Below are 21,597 nucleotides of genomic sequence, written 5' to 3'. Positions count from 1 at the left end.
CAGTTCTAGCAGTTTTTGGTGGAATCTTTTGGATTTTCCATATAGAGTATCATATGGAAAGTCTTCATATCTGTGAAGAGTGAAAGTTTGACTTCATCCTTGCCAATTTGGATGCCTTTTATTTCTTTGTGTTGTCTGGTTGCTGAGGCTAGGACTTCCAATACTATGTTGAATAACAGTGGTGAGAGTGGACATCCCTGTCGTGTTCCTGACCTTAGGGGGAAAGTGCTCAGTTTTTCCCCATTGAAGATGATATTAGCGGTGGGTCTTTCATATTTGGTTTTATAATCTTGAGGTATGATTCTTCTATCCTTGCATTCTTGAGGGGTTTTGTCAAGAAAGCATGCTGTATTTTGTCAAATGTTTTCTCTGCATCTATTGAGAGGATCATGTGGTTCTTGTCCTTTCTTTTATTGATGTGGTGAATCACATTGATTGTTTTGTGGATATTGAACGAGCCCTGCATCCCAGGTATAAATCCCACTTGGTCGTGGTGAATAATTCTTTTAATGTATTGTTGGATCTGGTTGCTAATATCTTGTTGAAGATTTTTCCATCCAGGTTCATCAGGGAAATTGGTCTGTAGTTCTCCTTTTTAGTGGGGTCTTTGGTTTTGGAATCAAGGTAATGCTGCCTTCACAGAATGAGTCTGGAAGTTTTCCTTCCACTTCTATTTTTTGGAACAGCTTCAAAAGAATAGGTGTTAATTCTTCTTTAAATGTTTGGTAGAATTCCCCTGGAAAGCCTTTTGGCCCTGGAATCTTGTTTTTTGGGAGACTTTTGATTATTAATTCGATTTCTCTACTGGTTATGGGTCTGTTCAAATTTTCTATTTCTTCTTGTTTCAGTTTTGGTAGTTTTATTATATGTTTCTAGGAATTTGTCCATTTCTTCCAGACTGCTCAATTTATTGGCATATAATTGCTCATAATATTCTCTTATTATTGTTTGTATTTCTGCTGTGTTGGTTGTGATCTCTCCTCTTTCATTCTTGATTTTATTTATTTGGATCCTTTCCTTTTTCTTTTTGATCAGACTGGCTAGGGTTTTATCAATTTTTTAAATTATTTCGAAGAACCAGCTCCCGGTTTAATTGATCTGTTGTTCTAATATATATATATATTTTTTTTGGTTTCAATAGCACTGATTTCTGCTCTAACCTTTATTATTCCCTGTCTTTTAGTGGTTTGGGGTTTTATTTGCTGTTCTTTTTCCAGCTCTTTAAGGTGTAAGGTTAGGTTGCATATCTGAAATCTTTCGACCTTCTTTAGGAAGGCCTGGATTGCTATATACTTCCCTCTTATGACCGCCTTTGCTGCGTCCCAGAGGTTTTGGGCTGTGGTGTTATCATTTTCGTTGGCTTCCATGTACTTTTAAATTTTCTCTTTCACGTATTGGTTAGCCCATTCATTCTTTAGTGGGATGTTCTTTAATCTCCAAGTATTTGTTGTCTTTCCAAATTTTTTCTTGTGGTTGATTTCGAGTTTCATAGTGTTGTGGCCTGAAAATATGCATGGTATGATCTCGATCTTTTTGTAGTTGTTAAGGGCTGATTTGTGTCCCAGTATGTGATCTATTCTGAGGAATGTTCTATATGCACTCGAGAAGAATGTGTATTCTGCTGCTTTGGGATGAAATGTTCTGAATATATGTTAAGTCTGTGCAGTCCAGTGTGTCATTCAACGATATTGTTTCCTTGTTGATTTTCTGTTTAGATGATCTGTCCATTGTTGTAAGTGGGGTGTTGAAGTCCCCTATTATTATCAATGAGTTTCTGTATGTTTGTGATAAATTGATTTATATATTTGGGTCCTCTCAAGTTTGGAGCATAAATGTTACAATTGTTGGATCTTCTTGGTGGATAGACCCCTTAATTATGATATAATGCCCTTCTTCATCTCTTGTTACATTCTTTATTTTAAAATCTAGATTCTCTGATATAAGTGTGGCTACTCTGGCTTTCTTTTGTGACCATTAGCATGATAGATGGTTCTCCATCCCTTAATTTCAATCTGAAGGTGTCTTCAGGTCATTAAAATGGGTCTCTCGTAAACAGCATATAGATGGATTTTTGTTTACTCATCCATTCTGTTACCCTGTGTCTTTTGATTGGAGTGTTTAAGTCCGTTGACATGTAAAGTGAGTACCGAAAGATATGAATTTATTGCCATTATGTTGCCTGTAAAGTTAGAATTTCTGGTGGTGTTCTCTGGTCCTTTCTAGTCTTTGTTATTTTTGGTCTTTTTTTTTCCATCTTTTCTCCCCCCTCAGAGAGTCCCCTTAAAATTTCTTGCAGGGCTGGTTTAATGGTCACAAACTCCTTTAGTTTTTGTTTGGGAATCTTTTTATATCCTTCTATTTTGAATGACAACCTTGCTGGATAAAGAATTTTTGGTTGTATTTTTTCCAGTTCAGCACATTGAATATATCTTGCCACTCCTTTCTGGCCTGACAAGTTTCTGTGAATGGGTCTGCTGTGAACCTGATCTCTCTTCCCTTGTAGTTTAAGGACTTGTTTTCCTTTGCTGCTTTCATGATTCTTTCTTTGCCTGAGTATTTTGTGAATTTGACTATGATATGCCTTGTTGATGGTCGGTTTTTGTTGAATGTAATGGGAGTTCTCTGTGCTTCCTGGATTTTGATGTTTGTGTCTTTCCCCAGGTTAGGAAAGTTTTCTGCTATGATTTACTTACATAAGCCTTCTACCCCTTTTTCTCTCTCTTCATCTACTGAGACCCCTATGATTCGGATGTTATTCCTTTCTAATGAGTCACTGAGTTCTCTAATTCTTATATCGTGCTCTTTTGCCTTAGTTTCCCTCTTTTTTTCTGCTTCATTATTCTCTGTAAGTTTGTCCTTTATATTGCTGATTCGCCATTCTGCTTCATCCATCCTTGTCACCATGGCATCCATTCGAGATTGCATCTCAGAGTATTTTTAACTTTGTTCTGACTAGATTTTACTTCTTTTATCTCCGGCAGAAAGGGATTCTATGCTTTTTTCAACCCCAGCTAGTATTGTTATTATTGTGATTCTAAATTCTGGTTCAGATATCTTGCTTGTGTCTGTATTAAGTCCCGGGCTGTCATTTCCTCCTGTTATTTCTTTTGGGATCAATTCCTTCATTTCATCATTTTGAAGGAAGTAAAAGAATTAATAAAATAAATAAATAAATAAAAATGAAAAAATTAAAAACAACACAAAGAAATCAAATAAAGGATGCTAGATTCTAGGTGTGTTTTGGTCTGGTTGTTGAAAGAAGCTTGATACAATAGAGAAAAAAATGATAAAAAAGAAAAAAAGGAAAATGTTTGAAAATGAAAAAAATGAATACAGTAAAATAGAATAAAATGAAGTGATGAAAGTAAAATAGAATTTTAAAAATTTACAAAAAAGTAAAAACTATTGTAGAAAAAATTAGAATCTTTTTCATAAAAAAGGAAATAAAAATAAATTTTTTTCTCTTTCTGTATTCAAGAATAAGAAAAGAAAAAGAAAAAACATTGAATAGATGGACCAGTGAACAGAAAGAAATGTGATTGAAATTACATCCAGTTTCCCCTAGAAGTCAAACTATGAAACACTTTATAGTCCATAAACTAAGCAGGCAGAGAGACTTGTGGTGTTCTTCTGGAGCACCATTGACCCATTTGGCTGGGGCTTGGTGTAACAGCTTTGTTCTCCACTCGATGCGCTGCTTAGTTTACTGGGGTGGATCATTGTGATGCGTGTAGGCGTGTATGCACATGTGTTGGAGGGGTGAAAATGGTGTCACCCAGCTACCCAGTCTCTAGTATCAGAACTGTGTGCTCTCACCCACTGGCAATCAAGCACCCCTCCTTTGTCTCTGGCTTCTGTCTACTTCCCTCTTCTATACTGTCAGTGATCGAGCCATCAGCTTGGCAGGCGGCACCTCCCTCCTGAGTTTTAGCTCAACTGAGGTTGTGTTTCCAAACCCCTCACTTCTGAGGGCCCTACGGCTTTGACCACCTCAGATGCTGAGCAATGGCCAGGTGCTGGTCCACCCCCAGGAAAGTTTGTGAGACTGCACTGCTGCAGATGCCTAGAGACTGCAGCCAGGTGCCAGCCCACCCCAGAAAAAGTTTGCGTGATTGTGTAGCTGCAGCTTTTCAGGGATAATGGTAAATCACAACACACATCTGATGCCAGGCTTCAGTGAACCCTTAATGTCCTTGTTCTACCACTAGCGAATATGACTGTTTTCCCAGGTCCACTAGGACTTTTGCCTGTGGGGAGGCTGCACAGCCTCTCCCATGTGTCCTCCCAGCAGGGGAATTGCCTCTCCCTGTGTGGCATGAGGACCCCTCAGACCTCACCGTCCGCTCCTGGGGATTCGCCCTTCCCATCAGAGCTCTGCCAGGTATTAAGTTGCAGAGTTTCAGACTCGACTCCCCTGTAGATAGTCATTAATGGTATTTAAACCCTTTCCTTTCTCCTTTCTCCCTTTCTCATTCAGTCCCTTGCAGGTGTTTCCACTCTTTCTCTTCAGCTGCTTTCAGGGGGCAGGGTGCTTTTCCTGTATTCTCCCCGTTGTTTCTATCCTCTCCACAAGCAAAACCAGCTCCCTGCCCTACACGGTTTCTCTCTTCCCCAGTTCACCTCTCCGCACCATATACCTGCTGAGTTCTCTGGTTCAAGTTGTGCAGATTGTTGTGTTAATCCTCATATCAGGTTTCAAGATGTGCAAGATGGTTTGGTGTTGATCTAGCTGCATTTCAAGGGCGAGAGAGGCAAAAAAAACTTCCATGCTGCTCTGCCATCTTGGCCCCTCCCTGTGCCCATAGTTTTGTAAATATAGGGAATGTTTTCATTAAAAAAAAAAAAAAAAAGATTAAACTTTTCTTCAAAAGTCACAGAAGTCTTGGGGTGCCTGAGTGGCTCAGTTGGTTAAGCGTCTAACTTCAGCTTAGGTCATGATCTCACAGTTCATGAGTTCAAGCCCTGCACATCTCAGAGCCTGGAGCCTGCTTTGGATTCTGGGTTTCCCTCTATCTCTGCCCCTCCCCAACTTGTGCGAGTGCACTTGCTTTCTCTCTCTCTCTCTCTCTCTCTCTCTCTCTCTCTCTCTCTCTCTCTCAAAAATAAATAAAGTAAAAAAAAAAAAAATCACAGAAGTCCTTTTGGTCAGGAGTCTGGGACTAGGTTTGACCTGCCAGGGCTTCTGTCAAGTTCTTCTTTGTGCCAACCAGGCTCTCTGGACAGCAAGGGATGAGTACTTGTGTGTTCTCTACCTCTGTTCTCTCTGGGAGCTGCAAGTTTAACCCTTAATGTGTTCAAATCCTTTCAATGTTATGGCCTCTTGTTTACTTCAGAAAAGATGTAGTTATAAACATGCATTATTTAGCAAATAAATGAGTTTACTGAAAACTGGCCATCCATCCCATTTTTACAGTGTGTGTTCTCTTTTGCTGAATAGGTAGTGTCTACTGATCTTGTAATCCTTAAAGCTTTTTATTTTTCTTGATTTGTTTCCCTAGATAACATGAGAGTTTGTTTCTGACAATATAGATACATAAAGAATAAAAGTAAATGATTTTTATTTTACTGCCTAGATAATTTCCATTGAGAGAAAAATTCAAGTAATACAGTATATGTTTGTTTAGAAAATCTGACCAGTTCAGAAAAATACAAAATGAAAAATGGTCACCTCCCTTTCCCAGTCCTTCTCCCCAAAGATTATTGCTCTTAACAGTTTCTTGTTATTCTTTCCAGAAAAAGTAGTTTTGTATGTTTACAGTACATTTAAAAGAGTGAAAACAAATACATTGAAGATTTGGTATTTGCCAGGCACTGTATATGTTTCTTCATACAGTTTCCGTAGTAGCTTATGAAGTAGTTTATATCCCATTTTACAAATGAAGGAAGAAACCAGAGTTTAAAGACATTAAGTTACTGGCCCCAGATGCCACAATGGGTACATGGCAGAGCAGGAATTTGAATCCAGGTCTGATCGACTCCAATGTTGACCTCCAGTGTTTTTCAAGAGCCTCCAAACAGGGTGCAACTTGACATTATACTGAAAGATATACTCAGCTGAGAAAAGCAGGTTATACAACAGGTTTATTTGCTCTAGTTCCCACCTGATTGGTCTGTAAGGCTTGTGCAATCTGTTTTAGTTAAGTGCAGAGATTGTTTTTCATGACGGTATTTGAGGTGTTTGATGCCTTATTATAAACATGTTAGAGTAAATCTTATTTGTGATAAGTCAATGTCTGGGTCTCAGTGGACCAAGGCATATTACATAGCAGTGATAATTGAAAGACTTGAAATAGAAGTTAGAAATTTCCATTTGCTAGGTAGGCTTCAACCATTCCCTCTTATTGATTACAAATAGGGCCATCTTTGTGCACTTAATCCTCAATAATCTAAATAAAATTGCATATATCCTCATTCTACCCTACTCCTTGCAAAGTAATCTTATACTCTTTAAACTCACTTTATAGGCCATGACTTCAATTACGTTTTTTAAAACTTTAGGATTAGTAATTCATTCACTCTTTGCCTCACATCAGTTATTCCCTTTCTGCTGGCTTGTGGTGTCTAAATGGGATGTCTCTCCATTAGAGGCTGTGCCTCAAATGTGGGGCAACAATCAGTTGGGAGGAAGCTGTGGCACGGGAGGTGGGAGAATTCACCTGAGGCAGAACAAAGGGTATAGAAGTTTATTGAATATACTGCAGGGGAGTGGGGGGCAAGACAGCAAAGGAGAGGTGTCTGCAAGGAAGCAGTGGGTGGGGGCTGTTTTCAAAGGGGAAGATGAGGACGTATGGCAATGTATGGAATTCTTCCTTTTTTGGTAGCTCTTCCTGGTTGTAAGTAGCCCATTGGTTAATTAGGGCCTGTGAGGTGGGGCGCCTGATGGGCCTGTCTGTGTTCAGCCAGGTGGTCCCTATAGGCCCTTTCTACATTCCATGGCTCAAGCCTGTTTGCATAAAAGTGGCCTTTACATGGCTCTTTTCCCTCAACCTACAAACAATCTTAAGTCTTCTCCATTCTAGCATGATTCTTGCCTTCTGCTCCCTTGCCCTCTTTCCCATCATCACCGATCACCTATATAGGTCAACCATGCTTGCTGTTTTACCTGGGTACCTTCCCTTCTCTCCTGCCCCATGCTGCTGAGAGTGGCCTCGCAGGACCTTTCCATATCCAGTGACCCATTCTCAGTCTTAATGCTGTTTGACCTTTCTGCAGGATCTCATATGGTTAACCACTTTCTCATTGACATTCACATTTTCTGTGATACTCATCTGTCCTTCCTTCTCTTTTAACCATTTATCCTTAGTTTCTTTTCCTAATTTTGGCATAGTAAGAACTCAGTAAATGTATTTTATTTAACTGAATGCCATATATCTGAAAGAACAATAAGGTAATACATTGTATTTTTCACCAAAATTAGACAAAATTTTCTTTTGAAGATACATTTTGCCATTTATAAGCGAGTACTATAATCCCAAATAAGTTTTATTATATTTGAAAAATTGAATTATGAAAGTTTGCTTTTTAAAATTTTTTAATTTCACTGATATTTACAGATAAATAGGTTTTTTTTAAGTGAGATATTTTCATTGATTTCCCTGTTTTTCCTATTAAATGGCCTCACTACATAGGGCTTTTATTCTTAGTAGAACTTGAATACTGTCATACTGATTTTAATGAGTCAACTTTTCCTATTGTTAATTGATTAACTTGTTATTTAATTGTAGGCTACTCCAAAAATCAGATTTTCCCACTATGAAATTTTCAATCTATTTCTTGGCTTATGAGGAAAAAAATGACATCCCAAAAGATAAAAATGAAAAAGTAGCATGGGTGTTCTCCAGAAAAGCTACACTTGAACTGACACAGTGAGTATGAGTTTTTATCTTTTTATGTATATTCTACATTTTCTTAAACCTTTTTTTCCTTACTTACAAGCTTAATTCAAACCAGATCTGCCTAATCAGTTTGCATTTGTAACAGTTTGAATCTTTTATCATGGATCTTTGGTCTTTGTACTGTTTTGGTGGGTAGGGCAAGGGGGTAGGGCTAGTTTGTCTTTTAGATAGAGAATGTAGGACTGAATTGGCAAGATACTTGCCAAACTACAGCTAATGAATGTTGAAGCACTGTAACTAACGTCTTCATAACTTCAGGATTTTAGAAATGTTTTTTTTTAATTTTTTATGTTGTTTCTGTGTCCTCTTGAACAACTAACAAAAGAGCATTTATTTCAGAGTGTGTGATTTATTGTGTCCCTGATTCAAAACAGCTCTGGAATCAGACAGACTAGACATGAGTGTTGGCTCTGCCACCCTGAACAAGTTCTGTCACCTCCCTCCATGGCAGTCTCATTTATGAAATGGGGACTCAAATCTAGCCCACAGAGCTGTTGTTAAAGATTTAATGAAGTCCTCAAAGAAAGTATCCTCAATAAAGTACAATAAATGACAGTTGCTGTTGGTATCATTATTGGTCTTATCCAGATGCCTGGTTTTATTGTCTCCTTAGCCTAATTAAAATCATATTTTGCCCATTTGCCTTTTCTGTGGTTGAAAACTTAATATTTACAGTAGTAAGGAATAAACCAAGTATATTTAAATGGTATGATTTCAAAGAGATTGTTGCAATTTTCTTTTCAGAATATCTGTTCTACCAGTCACTTGTAATTATGTTTTCCCTCCTTTTGTAGCAACTGGGGCACCGAAGATGATGAGACCCAGAGTTACCACAGTGGCAACTCAGACCCTCGAGGATTTGGTATGTTTGCCTATGCGTATGTAATATACATGGATTTGTGTGATTTGTGCATTGTGTATATATTAAGAATAATCAACTTCTTAGGAGTATGGTTATTTTCATTTTCCAGGAAAAATTTGATTTAGGAATTGTTTAATTTTGTAGTCTCTACCTAAACTCTACATTTACTCTCACAATGATTTTACTTTTCAGTCTCAGTATTATACTTCCAGTGGACTTTTTAATTTAAAAAACAAAACCTGTGGTTGATAAGAATCCCCATTTCTGCTAGCATACACTTCTGCCCCTGTCTATAATCTCTCAGTCAGGATGACAGGATTGTAGGTTTATATTGGCTGCTATGTATGCAGTGTCCACAACAAACCTATTCGGTATGAATAAAGGGTTACTCTTTCACGATATAGTAATTCTTAACAGATTGAACTATGCATGAGCCCCACTATCAGGCCTCTTTTACATAATTTATTATTCAGAGCTACTGATTAGTTTATTATACCCAACCAAGACTTAGATTCTTGTTCTTTACCATATGTTTTGAACTTATTTGACTCAGTCTGTTTTCAGGTGTCTTATATTTTGAAATAAACTACTTTTGGAAGCTACTTGTGATACTTGGATACCTTGAAGTAATTATTTCTTCCTTCTGCCTGCCTTGTTTTGGGGATGACCACCTCAGGTCACATTGGAATTGCTGTTCCTGATGTACATGGTGCTTGTAAAAGATTTGAAGAACTGGGAGTCAAATTTGTGAAGAAACCTGATGATGGTGAGTCTGCTACTGGTTTTCCGCAGGCCTCTCCTTTGAGTTACGTAACATTTACTAAGCACCCACAGAGGGTACTGATATAGTCAGTCCCTCTGGGTGCAAGGAACTTTGAAGAAGTCTGTTTCAACCAGTTTAAGGAAAACAGAGGAATTATTGGAAAAATACCTGGGTATCTTAGGGAACTAAGACAGCAACTAGGGTGGCTTCACAAGGGACTAGACTCAGAGTCTGGAAGAGCCATCAAAAACCTATGTTCTCAGGCACCTGGGTGGCTCAGTTAGTTAAGCATTTGACTCTTGGTCTCAGCTCAGGTCTTAATCTCAGGGTTGTGAGTTCAGGCCCCATGTTGGGCTCCGCACTGGGCATGGAGACTACTTAAAAAACAAAAAAATCCTAGGCTCTCTCCCCCACTTTTGACTTTACCACATTCTGTCACTGGCCACCAGTTTTTACTATTTCAGCATGTATCTAGCCATCCAAAAATAAGTTACATAAGGCCTATTTTATCTGATTTTCATGTAACTACACCACATCTTCTTGGTTAATAATGGCTGGTATTTCATTTTCATTCTTCTGCAACCCTTGCATGTCCTTAGGTTTTAAGTCCGTCTCTAGAAATAGTGTATATATCTACATTTTTTTGGATTTACACATATTATGATTATTTTACTTAGATCTGTTTCTGCCATCATAATTTATTATTTCAACTTTTGTTTGAAAGAGTTCACATTTCATTTTAATCCTTTTGTTTTCAATTAAAAGATTTGATATCCAGATATCCTCCCAGAGTGGGATATTACTGATATATTTTTCCTTTCTTTGGCCTTGTGTTTTTTTTGTTTTTTGTTTTTTGGTTTTATTTTTCAGTGGCCTCTGTACCCAATGTGGGGTTAAGACTTACAACCCTGAGATCAAGAGTCACATGCTCTACCAACTGACCTAGCCAGGTGCCACTTGGCCTTGGCTTTTTGAAAATAATACATATATCAAAGTATTTGACCACCTTTTCTCTGTGTATCTCTTACAGCATCTTGTGGGTTTTTCTGTCCCTTTACTAAGAATCTCAACCAAAATAGTTTTTAAAGGGTTTGTGAGGCAAAAGTTTTAACTTTGTATGCCTCAGACCCATACCTTTCTCTATGAATGGCAGTTTTGTTGAATGTAAAACCTTAAGTTTACTTTCCTTTGAACTCAGCGACCGTGACATCATGAGTCATATGCTCTTCTGACTGAGCCAGCCAGGCACCCCCCACTTTTATATATTTTAATAGCTCTTGGCCCATTGGTTTGATATTTGTTCTGTTTGAATCTATAATCCACTGTTTGTTTCATGGTTATGTTCCTCAAATTCTTGTTACTTTGTTCTCTGAGGAGTCTTTTTTCATTGCAACTGTTACTGTTGCAGTGCATCAGGGAATGTGAATCGGGGGAGGCTAGACCCCACTCTTTAACAGCTCACACGATCTCAGGAAGATGGGCCAGGCAGAGATCCCTAGCCACCTGAAAACGAAAGTTAAACACCTTATGTTTTGCAGAGCAGCTCTTCAGGTCACATCTTCCCCCTTGTCCCTCAGAGAAAAGGAGTGTTAGTAGGAGGCACTTCCTTCCGAGATGGTTATTCCCCAGCCTTGTGTGGAGAGTGAAGGCTGGGGAGATCAGTTGTTTCTCACCTGTTTTTGTCCGTTCCTCACAGGCATAAGACTTGGTGCTGCCCTTAATTACTCCTGAGGACATCTGAACCAGTAGTTTGAACCTCCCCCAGCGTGGGGATAGGAGCTGATGCCCAAGGCACAGGGAGGAGCAAGAGCCAAATTAACAAAACCCCTTCTGTTTATTCTCCCACAGCTGTGATGGACTGCCTTCTGGTCCAGGCCCAAACTATCCATTCCCACATGGACCAGGTTAAAACAGTCACCCCACCCCCACCTTTTCCAGTCTTCAGTCATCACCCCAAGGGTGTCTCACTTTTTTTTTTTCTTTCATTTCCCATATATGTTCCTCTGGGGCTGATCTTGGGGAAAAGAGCCAGAGAGAGATAGGAGTCAAACTAATTTAGCATCTTGGTCCCAAAATAGATTGCTGAGGTCACATTTCTGCACTTAAGCAAACAACTCTACTACTAGACCTTCTAGCTTCTCAATCCCAGTTATGAATTCCTGGGAGAAAGACTGACTGGCAGAGCTCGAGTGACTTAGAATAGTGTTTAAAGAGTTTGTTATGCCCCAAGCCAATGACTCTTTTGGCTGTGTGGGTATGCCATGCTGCCTGCTCCAACACCTTCTTAGTTTATTTTCCTCTTTAAAATGAGATAGTCTTGGGGCACCTGGGTGGCTCAGTGGGTTATGTGTCGGCTCTTGGTTTCAGCTCAGGTCATGATCTCACAGTTCATGGGTTCGAACCCCACATTGGTCTGTGTGCTGGCCGTGTGGAGCCTGCTTGGGATTCTCTCCCTGCTCCTCTCTCTGCCCCTCCCCTGCTCGTGCTTTTTCCATCTCTCAAAATAAATAAATACAAAACAAATTTTTTTAAATAAGACAGTCTCTTTGACTGCTCAACGGGTAGCATGAAATATATCATGAAGATGAAGTAAAAATCTGATGCCTAAAATTGCAGCTGGTCCCACAGTTTATTTCAGGAGAGTTGGCTTCCAGCTATGTGTAGAAGATACTATGTGAGTTATTCTCAGAAATATGTATTTGGGCAACACTGACAGAATTTTTTAAGGTTAAAACTATAAACAAAACAATGTATTTTGTTAAAATGCAGATTAAAATTTGAATAAATGGGAATGCAAGCTGGTGCAGACACTCTGGAAAACCGTATGGAGGTTCCTCAAAAAACTAAAAATAGAACTACCCTACAACCCAGCAATTGCATTACTAGGCATTTATCCAAGGGATACAGGTGTGCTGTTTCGAAGGGACACATGCACCCCAATGTTTATAGCAGCACTATCAATAATAGCCAAAGTATGGAAAGAGCCCAAATGTCCATCAGTGGACGAATGGATAAAGATGTGGTATATACATACAATGGAGTATTACTTGGCAATGAAGAATGAAATCTTGCCATTTGCAACTATGTGGATGGAACTGGAGGGTATTATGCTAAGTGAAATTAGTCAGAGAAAGACAAATATCATATGAGGACTTTAAGAGACAAAACAGATGAACACAAGGGAAGGGAAAGAAAAATAATATAAAAACAGGGAGGGGGACAAAGCATAAGAGACTCATAAATAATGGAGAACAAACAGAGGGTTACTGGAGGGGTTGTGGGAGGGGGGATGGGCTAAATGGGTAAGGGGCACTAAGGAATCTACTCCTGAAATCATTGTTGCACTATATGCTAATTTGGATGTAAATTTAAAAAAATAAAAATAAAATAAAATTTGAATAAAAAATATTCTAAATGAACAATAAAATAAAAAATATTAAAAAAAATTTTAAAGTCTCTCTATAATGAAAATCATTTATCTTACAGGTAAAATGAAAGGCCTGGCATTTATTCAAGATCCTGATGGCTACTGGATTGAAATTTTGAATCCTAACAAAATGACAACCATTATTTAGGTCTGTGAGAATACTGCTTTGCGATTTCAGTGAAGACCTTGTGGGAGGTAAAAAGGAAATAGTGTTAATCAAGATATTCAGATAACAGAAACATCTAGGACTGAAGGATCATTGTCCCAATTCAAATTGTTCTGAAGTCCATTCCCCTTTTCTATTTCAGCTATGTGTTTCACCTAACTGTTCAGTCATTCTGGTTTTAAAGTAGTGCTTTGTCTTGTGTCCTTGAATGTAGTTATATAACTTTACTTTTTTAGATAATAATTAGAACAGTTCCCTTCAGAGGCTGCATTTGGCTTCTGTTTCCTAAATATGAATATGACTTCTCTACAAGTCTGCCTTTGAATCCTCATTCTCAAAAAAAAAAAAAAAAAAAAAAAATTGACAGGTTTTTGTTGTGGTTACCTTCTGGGGTTTCAGTTCCTCAGAAATAACTTCACAATGGAAAGTAAAGAACAGTGAACAAAAATGAAACTTCATGTATATTTCAAACAGTATTAGGTGTTTATTTTACAAAAGAGAAGGTAGTCTTGGGAGCAATTCAGAATCAGACTGACAAGGATGTTGATAGGAAAACTAATTTCTCCTTATTCACGAAGTACTTTCAAAGTTCAAGGACTAACCTCTTTATTTGAGGATGGGGAGGTAGATGGGAGTAATATTTACTGGGTATGCAGACATTGGGCTAGACTGTCGCATACTGTATCTCATTTAAACCTCCCAGCTATCCTTGATCCTGAGAGAAAGCAAGCAGGCTAGACACATAAATAACTTTAATGGAATTGAAGGCAATATAAATAGGCTCCAGTGCTTGAGCTCTGATGATCACTTTTAGTGTTTAGATTGTACCTCAAAAATTAGTGCCTCACAATACCTTCTCCAGTCATCTCTGCTGTGCAAACCTCCAATGAGCTTGAATGTTGTCCTCTCAGCTCTGGGCCCTGAGAACCACAGAGAGGGAAGAAAGGGCGGAGGAAGTCTGTAGCACACAACTGCTCTGGGGACACCTGCTTATTCCTGGGCAAGCAGTGCTTGTATTACTCGTGAAAAGCCCCTACCCCAAGGTCTTCCTGATGCCAAGTAATCATTTAGGGTAAATTATGTTCAGTGACAACATTACGTAGTTATCAGAGAGCAGCTCTATGGTCTTCCTTGCCATTGATATTTGGTGGATTTTAAGAAACCAAACTGATTTTGACAATCTCGTGGCCCAGAGAATAAGAACGTCCAGTTTGTGGTTTACCTGACATTTTAGATTTTCCATAGGCTCCAGTGGAAGACCTTTGGGTAGGCTGTGCCGACTGTGCTAACATGGCTACAAGCACCTGACATTTCTTTTTTTGGATGGAATGGATTATGTGAGCAAGTCAAACAAATAGCAGGACTTACAGACTGAAATAAAGGACACTTTTAAATAAGACCGTGTTTAATTTGTTAACTGTCCAGTTCTTTTTAAGAAAGCCTGCAGAAATTTGAAAGGGCTTACAGGCTCGCTCTGAACTTGGAATAGCTGTAAATCTGCATATCCTACAAAAGCAGATAGTGTATATAAGGGAGTGTGGGAAAGGTGTAAAGAGCAAATAGGGATAAAGCAATGTGGGAGGAAAAGTACAAAAGAAGAAGGACCAATTATCAAAAGGTGACTTGTGGGAACCAACGAAGACCAATGTCACATGTTAGGTACTAGAATTATCAAATGGGAGGGTGACTAGATTTACAAATCAGTCATTTAAACCTTGTTTCTATGGAAAGAAGCTTGCTCTACTTGCTAAGTAAAACTTGCCAAAAGACAGCCTTTGTGTATTCCTTAATTCATCTCTGTATGCATTGAGAAGATGTATGTTGGATCACCAGGTGAGGGATTGGGACAATTCAGTGATTTCCCAATTAACTTACCTAAAAGTGGTGATATGAAATAGTGATGTAGAGCACAAGTTTTCTTGTTTTCCACAATTGGACCACAAGACTGTGTAGCTGTCAATGTAAAATCAGTCTCATGTGAGTCCTTCACAGCTAAGCCTGGGACTCAGTTATAATACAGTGGTTTGAAGTAGGTGCTGATGCCTGAGAGAGAATTACTGTAGCTTCCCTACATAGCATTCTGAGCAGGATGCTTACAGTGTGTATAAATACTCCTTAGCAACACAACTGCTTGTGAAGAGGGTTATATATAAGGATGCTTGCTATATATATATATATATATATATATATATATATATATATATGCTTATATATATATATATATATATATATATATATATATATATAAGGATGCTTGCTGCTGGCAATAAGAAAAGACCCAACACTATCAGATGTCAAGCACTTCAGAGGTTCTAAAAATGGGTTGATAGAGGGTTCAGAAATACCAAGATCGCTGGTTTCCTTCCACCCTTCCCAAACTGACGTTCTCAGCATTTTCTTTCTGGGCTACTAATACTCATGATCAAAGGTGCATGCCTACCACGATTCCAGGTGTCCAGTATAATCCAACAATGTCCAGGAAAAGAAAATGACTTTCATTCCTCCTGTGTCTTTAATGACTTTAAAGCCTTTCCCAAAGCGTCTCAGCATTCCCCTCATGTCTTGACTACATCTGGATCACTTGCCTGTTTTTAATCACTGACAAAGGGAATGGCTTCTCTGGCTTAGATGGATCATATTTACTTGCCCACCTGAGGATGGGCACTGGGTCAAAACTGAGACTTCCACAATGTGGAGGAGCAAATAAGGGCTTCTGAGTAGCAGAAACAGAAACTGCAACAGGGTGAAACTAAATGTTGAGGACCTGTAAGAAATCAGACATTTCCTGCCCTTGAAAAGCCTGGTCTGAGATTGTAGTTCTCAACCATATCAGACTTAGCAGACTCTTTTTATTATTACGTGGGAACATTTATAACATCGATCACACCCACTACCCTAAAATGAAATTCACATATAATTTACCTATATACACAATTCCAGAAATGGTCCGTCCAGTGACTCTATTGTAATATAAAGGAAAAGTGAAACCAATTTGTAATACCACATGAATTTTAACATACAAATGCCCAGATTCTACTACACTAGAAAACAATGAAGTAGTCAGGTGCTTCCTCTTAGGTGTGAAAAAGTAAAACTGCTCACTCAAGTACTGTTAACCCTATTAGATATTTTATTATCTTTTTTCAGTTTATTTTTGAGAGAGAAAGCATGAGTTGGGGAGGGACAGAGAGAGGAGAGAGAGAATCCAAAGCAGGCTCCACTGTGTGTGCAGAGCCCAATGTGGGGCTCAAACCCACGAACCGTGAGATTATGACCCGAACTTAAGCAGCTGCTTAACCAAATGAGCCACCCAGGTGCCCAACACTATTAGATATTTTATAAAAATTTTTTTTAGTGTTTATTTTTGACAGAGAGAGAGACAGAGCATGAGCAGGGGAGGGGCAGAGAGAGAGGGAGACACAGAATCAGAAGCAGGCTCCAGGCTCTGAGCTGTCAGCACAGAGCCTGATGTGGGGCTCGAACCCACAGACTGCGAGATCATGACCTGAGCTGAAGTCGGACGCTCAACTGACTGAGCCACCCAGGCGCCCCTGGATATTTTAAAATAAAGACCGAATTCATGATTTATAAAGAGCTGTAAGTTTACGTATGTATGTAATGAGGATAACAAGTATGTGTTATTGGCCAAAGAACATGAATAATGTTACTGTTAAAAATGTCATTTTCCAAAATGGTGATCAAATTCTTGCTGAAGTTTTGAATAAAAGAATAGTATTCCTTCTGTAGGTAGGAAAGTTTGTCCCTAGCGAATATTAAAATTATATAAGTAACAAATAAAATAGGAGTTCTAGGCTCAGATAATAAAAAGGTGGGTTTATAATTTTTTTATTGAAGTAATATTGATATAGTGTGTAAGTTTAAGGTGCATATTTGATACATTTATATGTTGTAGTATGATTGCTAGAGCTAGCTAACTCCTCTATCATGTCACATAAATATTTCTTTTTTTGTGGTGGGAACCATTAAGATCTAGTCTCTTAGCCACTTTGAAGGTTATAATATAATAGTTGCCTATCAGCACTATCCTGTGCAGGACTTACCTACTGGTTGCAAATTTGCACTTTACATTTTTAGAAATTTTAGAATAGTTTTAGATATATAGAAATGTTGCAAAGATAGCACAGTTCCCATATACCCCATACCCAGTTTCCTTTATTTTTAAAATCTTACATTAGTATGGTACCTTTGTCACCACTAATGAACCGAAGTCTACACTTTATTCACATTTCCTTAGTTTTCAGCTACTTTTCTTTGTTACAGGATCCTATCCAGGATACCATATTACATATAGTTGTCGTGTCTCCTTAGACTCCAGTAGGATGTGATAGCTTTTCACACTTTCCTTGTTTTTGAGAATTTTGATAGTTTTGAGGAGTGCTAACTAGTCAGAGTGTTTCTCGGTTGGAATTTTATTAATATGAATTTTTTCTCATAATGAAACTGGGATTATGGGTTTTTAGGAGAAAGCCTATCAAGTGTCCTCAGCACATCTGATCAAGGGTGCACATTATCAACACGATGTATCAATGTTGCTATTAATCTGATCACTTGGCTGAGGTAGCTTTTGTTGTTTCTTCACTGTGAAGTCAATTTCCACCCACCCTCTTTCCACTCTGTGCTCCATGGAAGGAAATCAATATGTGAAGCCCACTTCCTTGAAGGGAAAAGCAAGCTTTTTACCTGTATGAATACTCGGTGAGATTTTTCAAAGTTGTGCAGGCCTTTACAGGATGTCTCACAGCCCTATCCCTTGTCCAGTAAGAACCAGTTGTGAAACCCAACCGAAAATGCCCCACGAGTTTCCAAAACTACCCCTAGGGGTCAGTAATGCCCTGTGGAGAACCACTGGCCTAAGATCTAAAATCTAGTTTCTTTAAAGTGGAGTGTGAACTTAAAGCATTTACAAAGGAATCTGAGTTCAAAATCCATAGTTTCATGCTTTTCTCCTTACTCACATGTTTTCTTGCCTCTAATTCAGGAGCAAGTTATTTTAGCTGTCTTTGAGAGTTCTTCAGGATGCTCAGCTTTCCTTGTACATAAACTCCTTTTATTGTTTTATATATTTCATTAAATTATATACTTATAACTACAAGAATAACTGTCTTGAACATGTGATCTGTCAGTGGACACAACTGACTTGATAAGCACACAACTCATCAGGTAAGTGGAAGTGTGCAGGTGTCCAAGAGAGTGACCAACTGGTTATACAGTTATTCAGCCCACCAGGGCATCAGTTCTTTACTGAGGAAATGGTAAGTCAAATCAAAGCAATAATCAGTGCAGTGGAAACTGGTTAAGAGAATTTTTACTGTAAATGCATCGATTCGAGTTCTATCAATATTAGCAAAGATTACAGGAGATTTTTTTTTAAATGGCAATACCTAGGACTGCTCTACTTGTAACGAAACAGGCACTTTCATAGACTTAATCCAAACTATTGACACATCAATTTTGCATTAGGTTTCAAGAGTCATTAAAGACTTTAAAATGTTCAGATCCTGGGTGGCCCAGTCGGTTAAGCATCCGACTTCGGCTCAGGTCATGTTCTCGTGGTTTGTGAGTTCAAGCCTTGCATCCAGCTCTGTGCTGACAGCTCACAGCCTAGAGCCTGCTTCAGATTCTGTGTCTCCTTCTCTCTCTCCCCTCCCCTGCTTATGTTCTGTCTCTTTCTCTCTCTCTCTCAAAAATAAATATTAAATTTTTTTTCTAAATGTTTGGATCCTTTTATCCAGTGTTATTGTGATATTCTGGGAGTTCTATTTCCTAGAAAATAATCAGTTTAGTTTTAAAATTATATCCTATTTATTGCTTCCATCATTATTCATAATAGCAAAAACTTAGAAACAACTTAACTGTCCAAAAATGGGGAAATAGTTAACTATCATAGCATCCTCATGTGAGAGAATATTATCTATTTCAACACATTGTGTTTTAAACAGACATTTAAAGATATACAAAGATACTCATGAGATACACTAAGTGAAAAAGCAATATGTGAACTTATGTACATTACTTTCTTGATTTGGTTTTAAAAGAAAACAAGTACACAAAGAAATGACCAGAAGGAAATGTATCAAATCATGATTATCCCTGGCTGCTGAGATTATCAGTGATTTTATTTCTGTCCTTATATTTTTCTGTATTTTCTAAATTCTCTAAAATAAGCAAGTATTGGGGCACCTGGGTGGCTCAGTCGGTTGAGTGTCCGACTTCGGCTCAGGTCACGATCTCACAGTTTGTGGGTTTGAGACCCACGTCAAGCTCTGTGCTGACAGCTCAGAGCCTGGAGCCTGCTTCAGATTCTGTGTCTCCTCTCTCTGCCCCTCCCCCTCTCACACTTTGTCTCACTCTTTCTCAAAAATAAATAAATGTAAAATAAAATAAAATATTTTTAAAATAAGCATCATTTTTATAATCTGGAAAAGAATGAGAAATATTGTTTGATTTGCTAACATTTGATTCTTTTCACCTTTTGAATACAATGAGGTATTTTAACATGTTTTTGTCTGCTACTTAAACTTCTGTTCAGGATGGTGACATATTAAAAATTATGACATGCTTTTATAGTAAGTTATATTAAGTTAAAAAGACAACATTCTAGATAAGAAAGTTCAATTCAGTGACATTCAAATTTTCTTTTAACATTTAGAAAGAATGTTTAATTTTTTAAAAGTTGAAACAAGTGGGGCGTCTGGGTGGCTCAGTCAGTTGGGCATCTGACTTTGGCTCAGATCATGATCTCATGGTTAATGAGTTTGAGCCCCTCATTGGGCTCTGTGCTGACAGCTCAGAGCTTGGAGCCTGCTTCTGATTCTGTGTCTCCCTCTCTCTCTCTGTTTCTTCCTTGCTCGCACTCTGTCTCTCTCTCTCTCTCTCTCAAAAATAAATAAACATTAAAAAAAAAAAAAGTTGAAACAAGTGATAATCCATGAAGGAAGTTAGTAAGCATTGTATTTTTATCTATATTGTCTGCTCTTAGCTGACTGATTCTGTAAGAACTTTGTTTCTTATATTCATTTTTTATTTTATTTTATACTGTAGTCCAGGGGCACCTGGGTGGCTCAGTCAGTTAAGTGTGTCTCTTGATTTCAGCTCAGGTCATGATCTCATGACTGGGATTGAGCCCTGTGGTAGGCTCTGCATGCTGAGCATAAATCCTGCTTGGGATTCTTTCTCTCCCTCTCTCTCTGCCCCTCCCACCCCCCATTCTCTCTCTTCTCTCTCTCAAAATAAATAAAAAATAAACATAAAAAAATTTAAAAGACAAAACAAAAAACTGTAGTCCAAAATTGGACCTCAAGTCAATGGCACACTTCAAGCATGAATGTCACCTGTGTTTATTTGAGAAAGTGCTAGTCAATATATTTGGAGGACCAACATATTGTAATCATCTTACCAGTATATTGAACAGCCTCACTACTCCCAAGGGTGGTCCCTGTATCAGCAGCATCAGCATCACTGGAGGGCTAGTTAAAAATTAAGATCTTCAGGCTTCACTTGAGACCTACTGAATGAGAAGCTTTATTTTCAAAGGATCTCCAGGCAATTAGTGTGCACAATAGTTTGAGAAGCACTGTTGTACAGACTCCTTTTTAAAGCCACTGATCTCAGAGAAGTATATTTCCAAAAATATGAATTTTTTTCTCCCATTGTTATAAATATAGTAAAACACTCATTATTTGTAGCAATGAATATAAAGGATTCATATCTAATCTACAAACTCAGAGGTGTAAGAATATGAATTTTTATTCCTATTGCACATAGTTTAAAGGCCCCATTTTCTGAGGGGGTTAGGTAGAAAATGAATCTCAATAAATTCAGGATCTCTCCTGCTGCTGTTCTCTGAGGTAAAATCTTAAGTTCCTGTAATGTCTAGAAGGTTGGGGGAATGTGAGCATCTGATCTTCCACAGGAGAACCATTCTATTGGCATTTGCTAAAATGTCAAGTGTCCTGTTTGGTCCTTTGTTATAGATCTAATGTGGCTTGCTGTTAGTCCATCATTCATTCTTATTGCCTAGGCTCTTTCAGGTCTGTTCCCTCCCTTGTGATTTTATTCTGCTATTTCCATGTTATGTCAGCTATTTCCATTCCGCTATTTCCATGCTGTCAGGGAAATCTTTGGGGCTAAGGGTTCTCCTCTACAACATTTACCGAGGGAGCACTGGATGGTTCTGCAGCTCCTACATCACAAGGGGATGTTTCCATGGGGAACCTAACTCATGAGGTTTATATATGGTCCTACCTATTAGATATCTCTCACACCATTTCTTCAGGGATCTTGCTGACGTCCAGGTTTCTACCTTGGAAGCCAGAAAAAGGGCCCTTTTCCATTCAGATCTGAAGATACTCTGTCTCAGGGCTCTGATTTCCCTTTACCTTAACCCACAGGCGCAGAGGAAGGTACGGCCTCTTCTTGGGGATTCACCAGGTCTCAGAGCTCTCCCTCTTGACCTGTCTCCTC

General features: G+C 38.4%; 1 protein-coding gene across 1 annotated transcript in view; it reads left to right on the top strand.

Moving 5' to 3' along the window:
• The window catches only part of GLO1 (glyoxalase I), a 37,085-nt gene extending 22,573 nt beyond the window's left edge, over positions 1–14,512 (top strand). Inside the window, exons 3-6 of the mRNA XM_003986083.6 lie at positions 7,725–7,865; positions 8,690–8,757; positions 9,434–9,523; positions 13,007–14,512. Of these exons, the coding sequence (XP_003986132.2) occupies positions 7,725–7,865; positions 8,690–8,757; positions 9,434–9,523; positions 13,007–13,095 (388 nt within the window). The 3' untranslated portion in view covers positions 13,096–14,512. The remainder of the gene's footprint in view (positions 1–7,724; positions 7,866–8,689; positions 8,758–9,433; positions 9,524–13,006) is intronic.
• The last annotated feature ends 7,085 nt before the right edge of the window (positions 14,513–21,597 follow it).

Source organism: Felis catus, chromosome B2 (genome assembly GCF_018350175.1).
Source record: "Felis catus isolate Fca126 chromosome B2, F.catus_Fca126_mat1.0, whole genome shotgun sequence".
Lineage (NCBI taxonomy): Eukaryota > Metazoa > Chordata > Mammalia > Carnivora > Felidae > Felis > Felis catus.
Note: the sequence above shows the minus strand (reverse complement) of the source record. Positions and strands in the feature narration are given on the sequence as shown.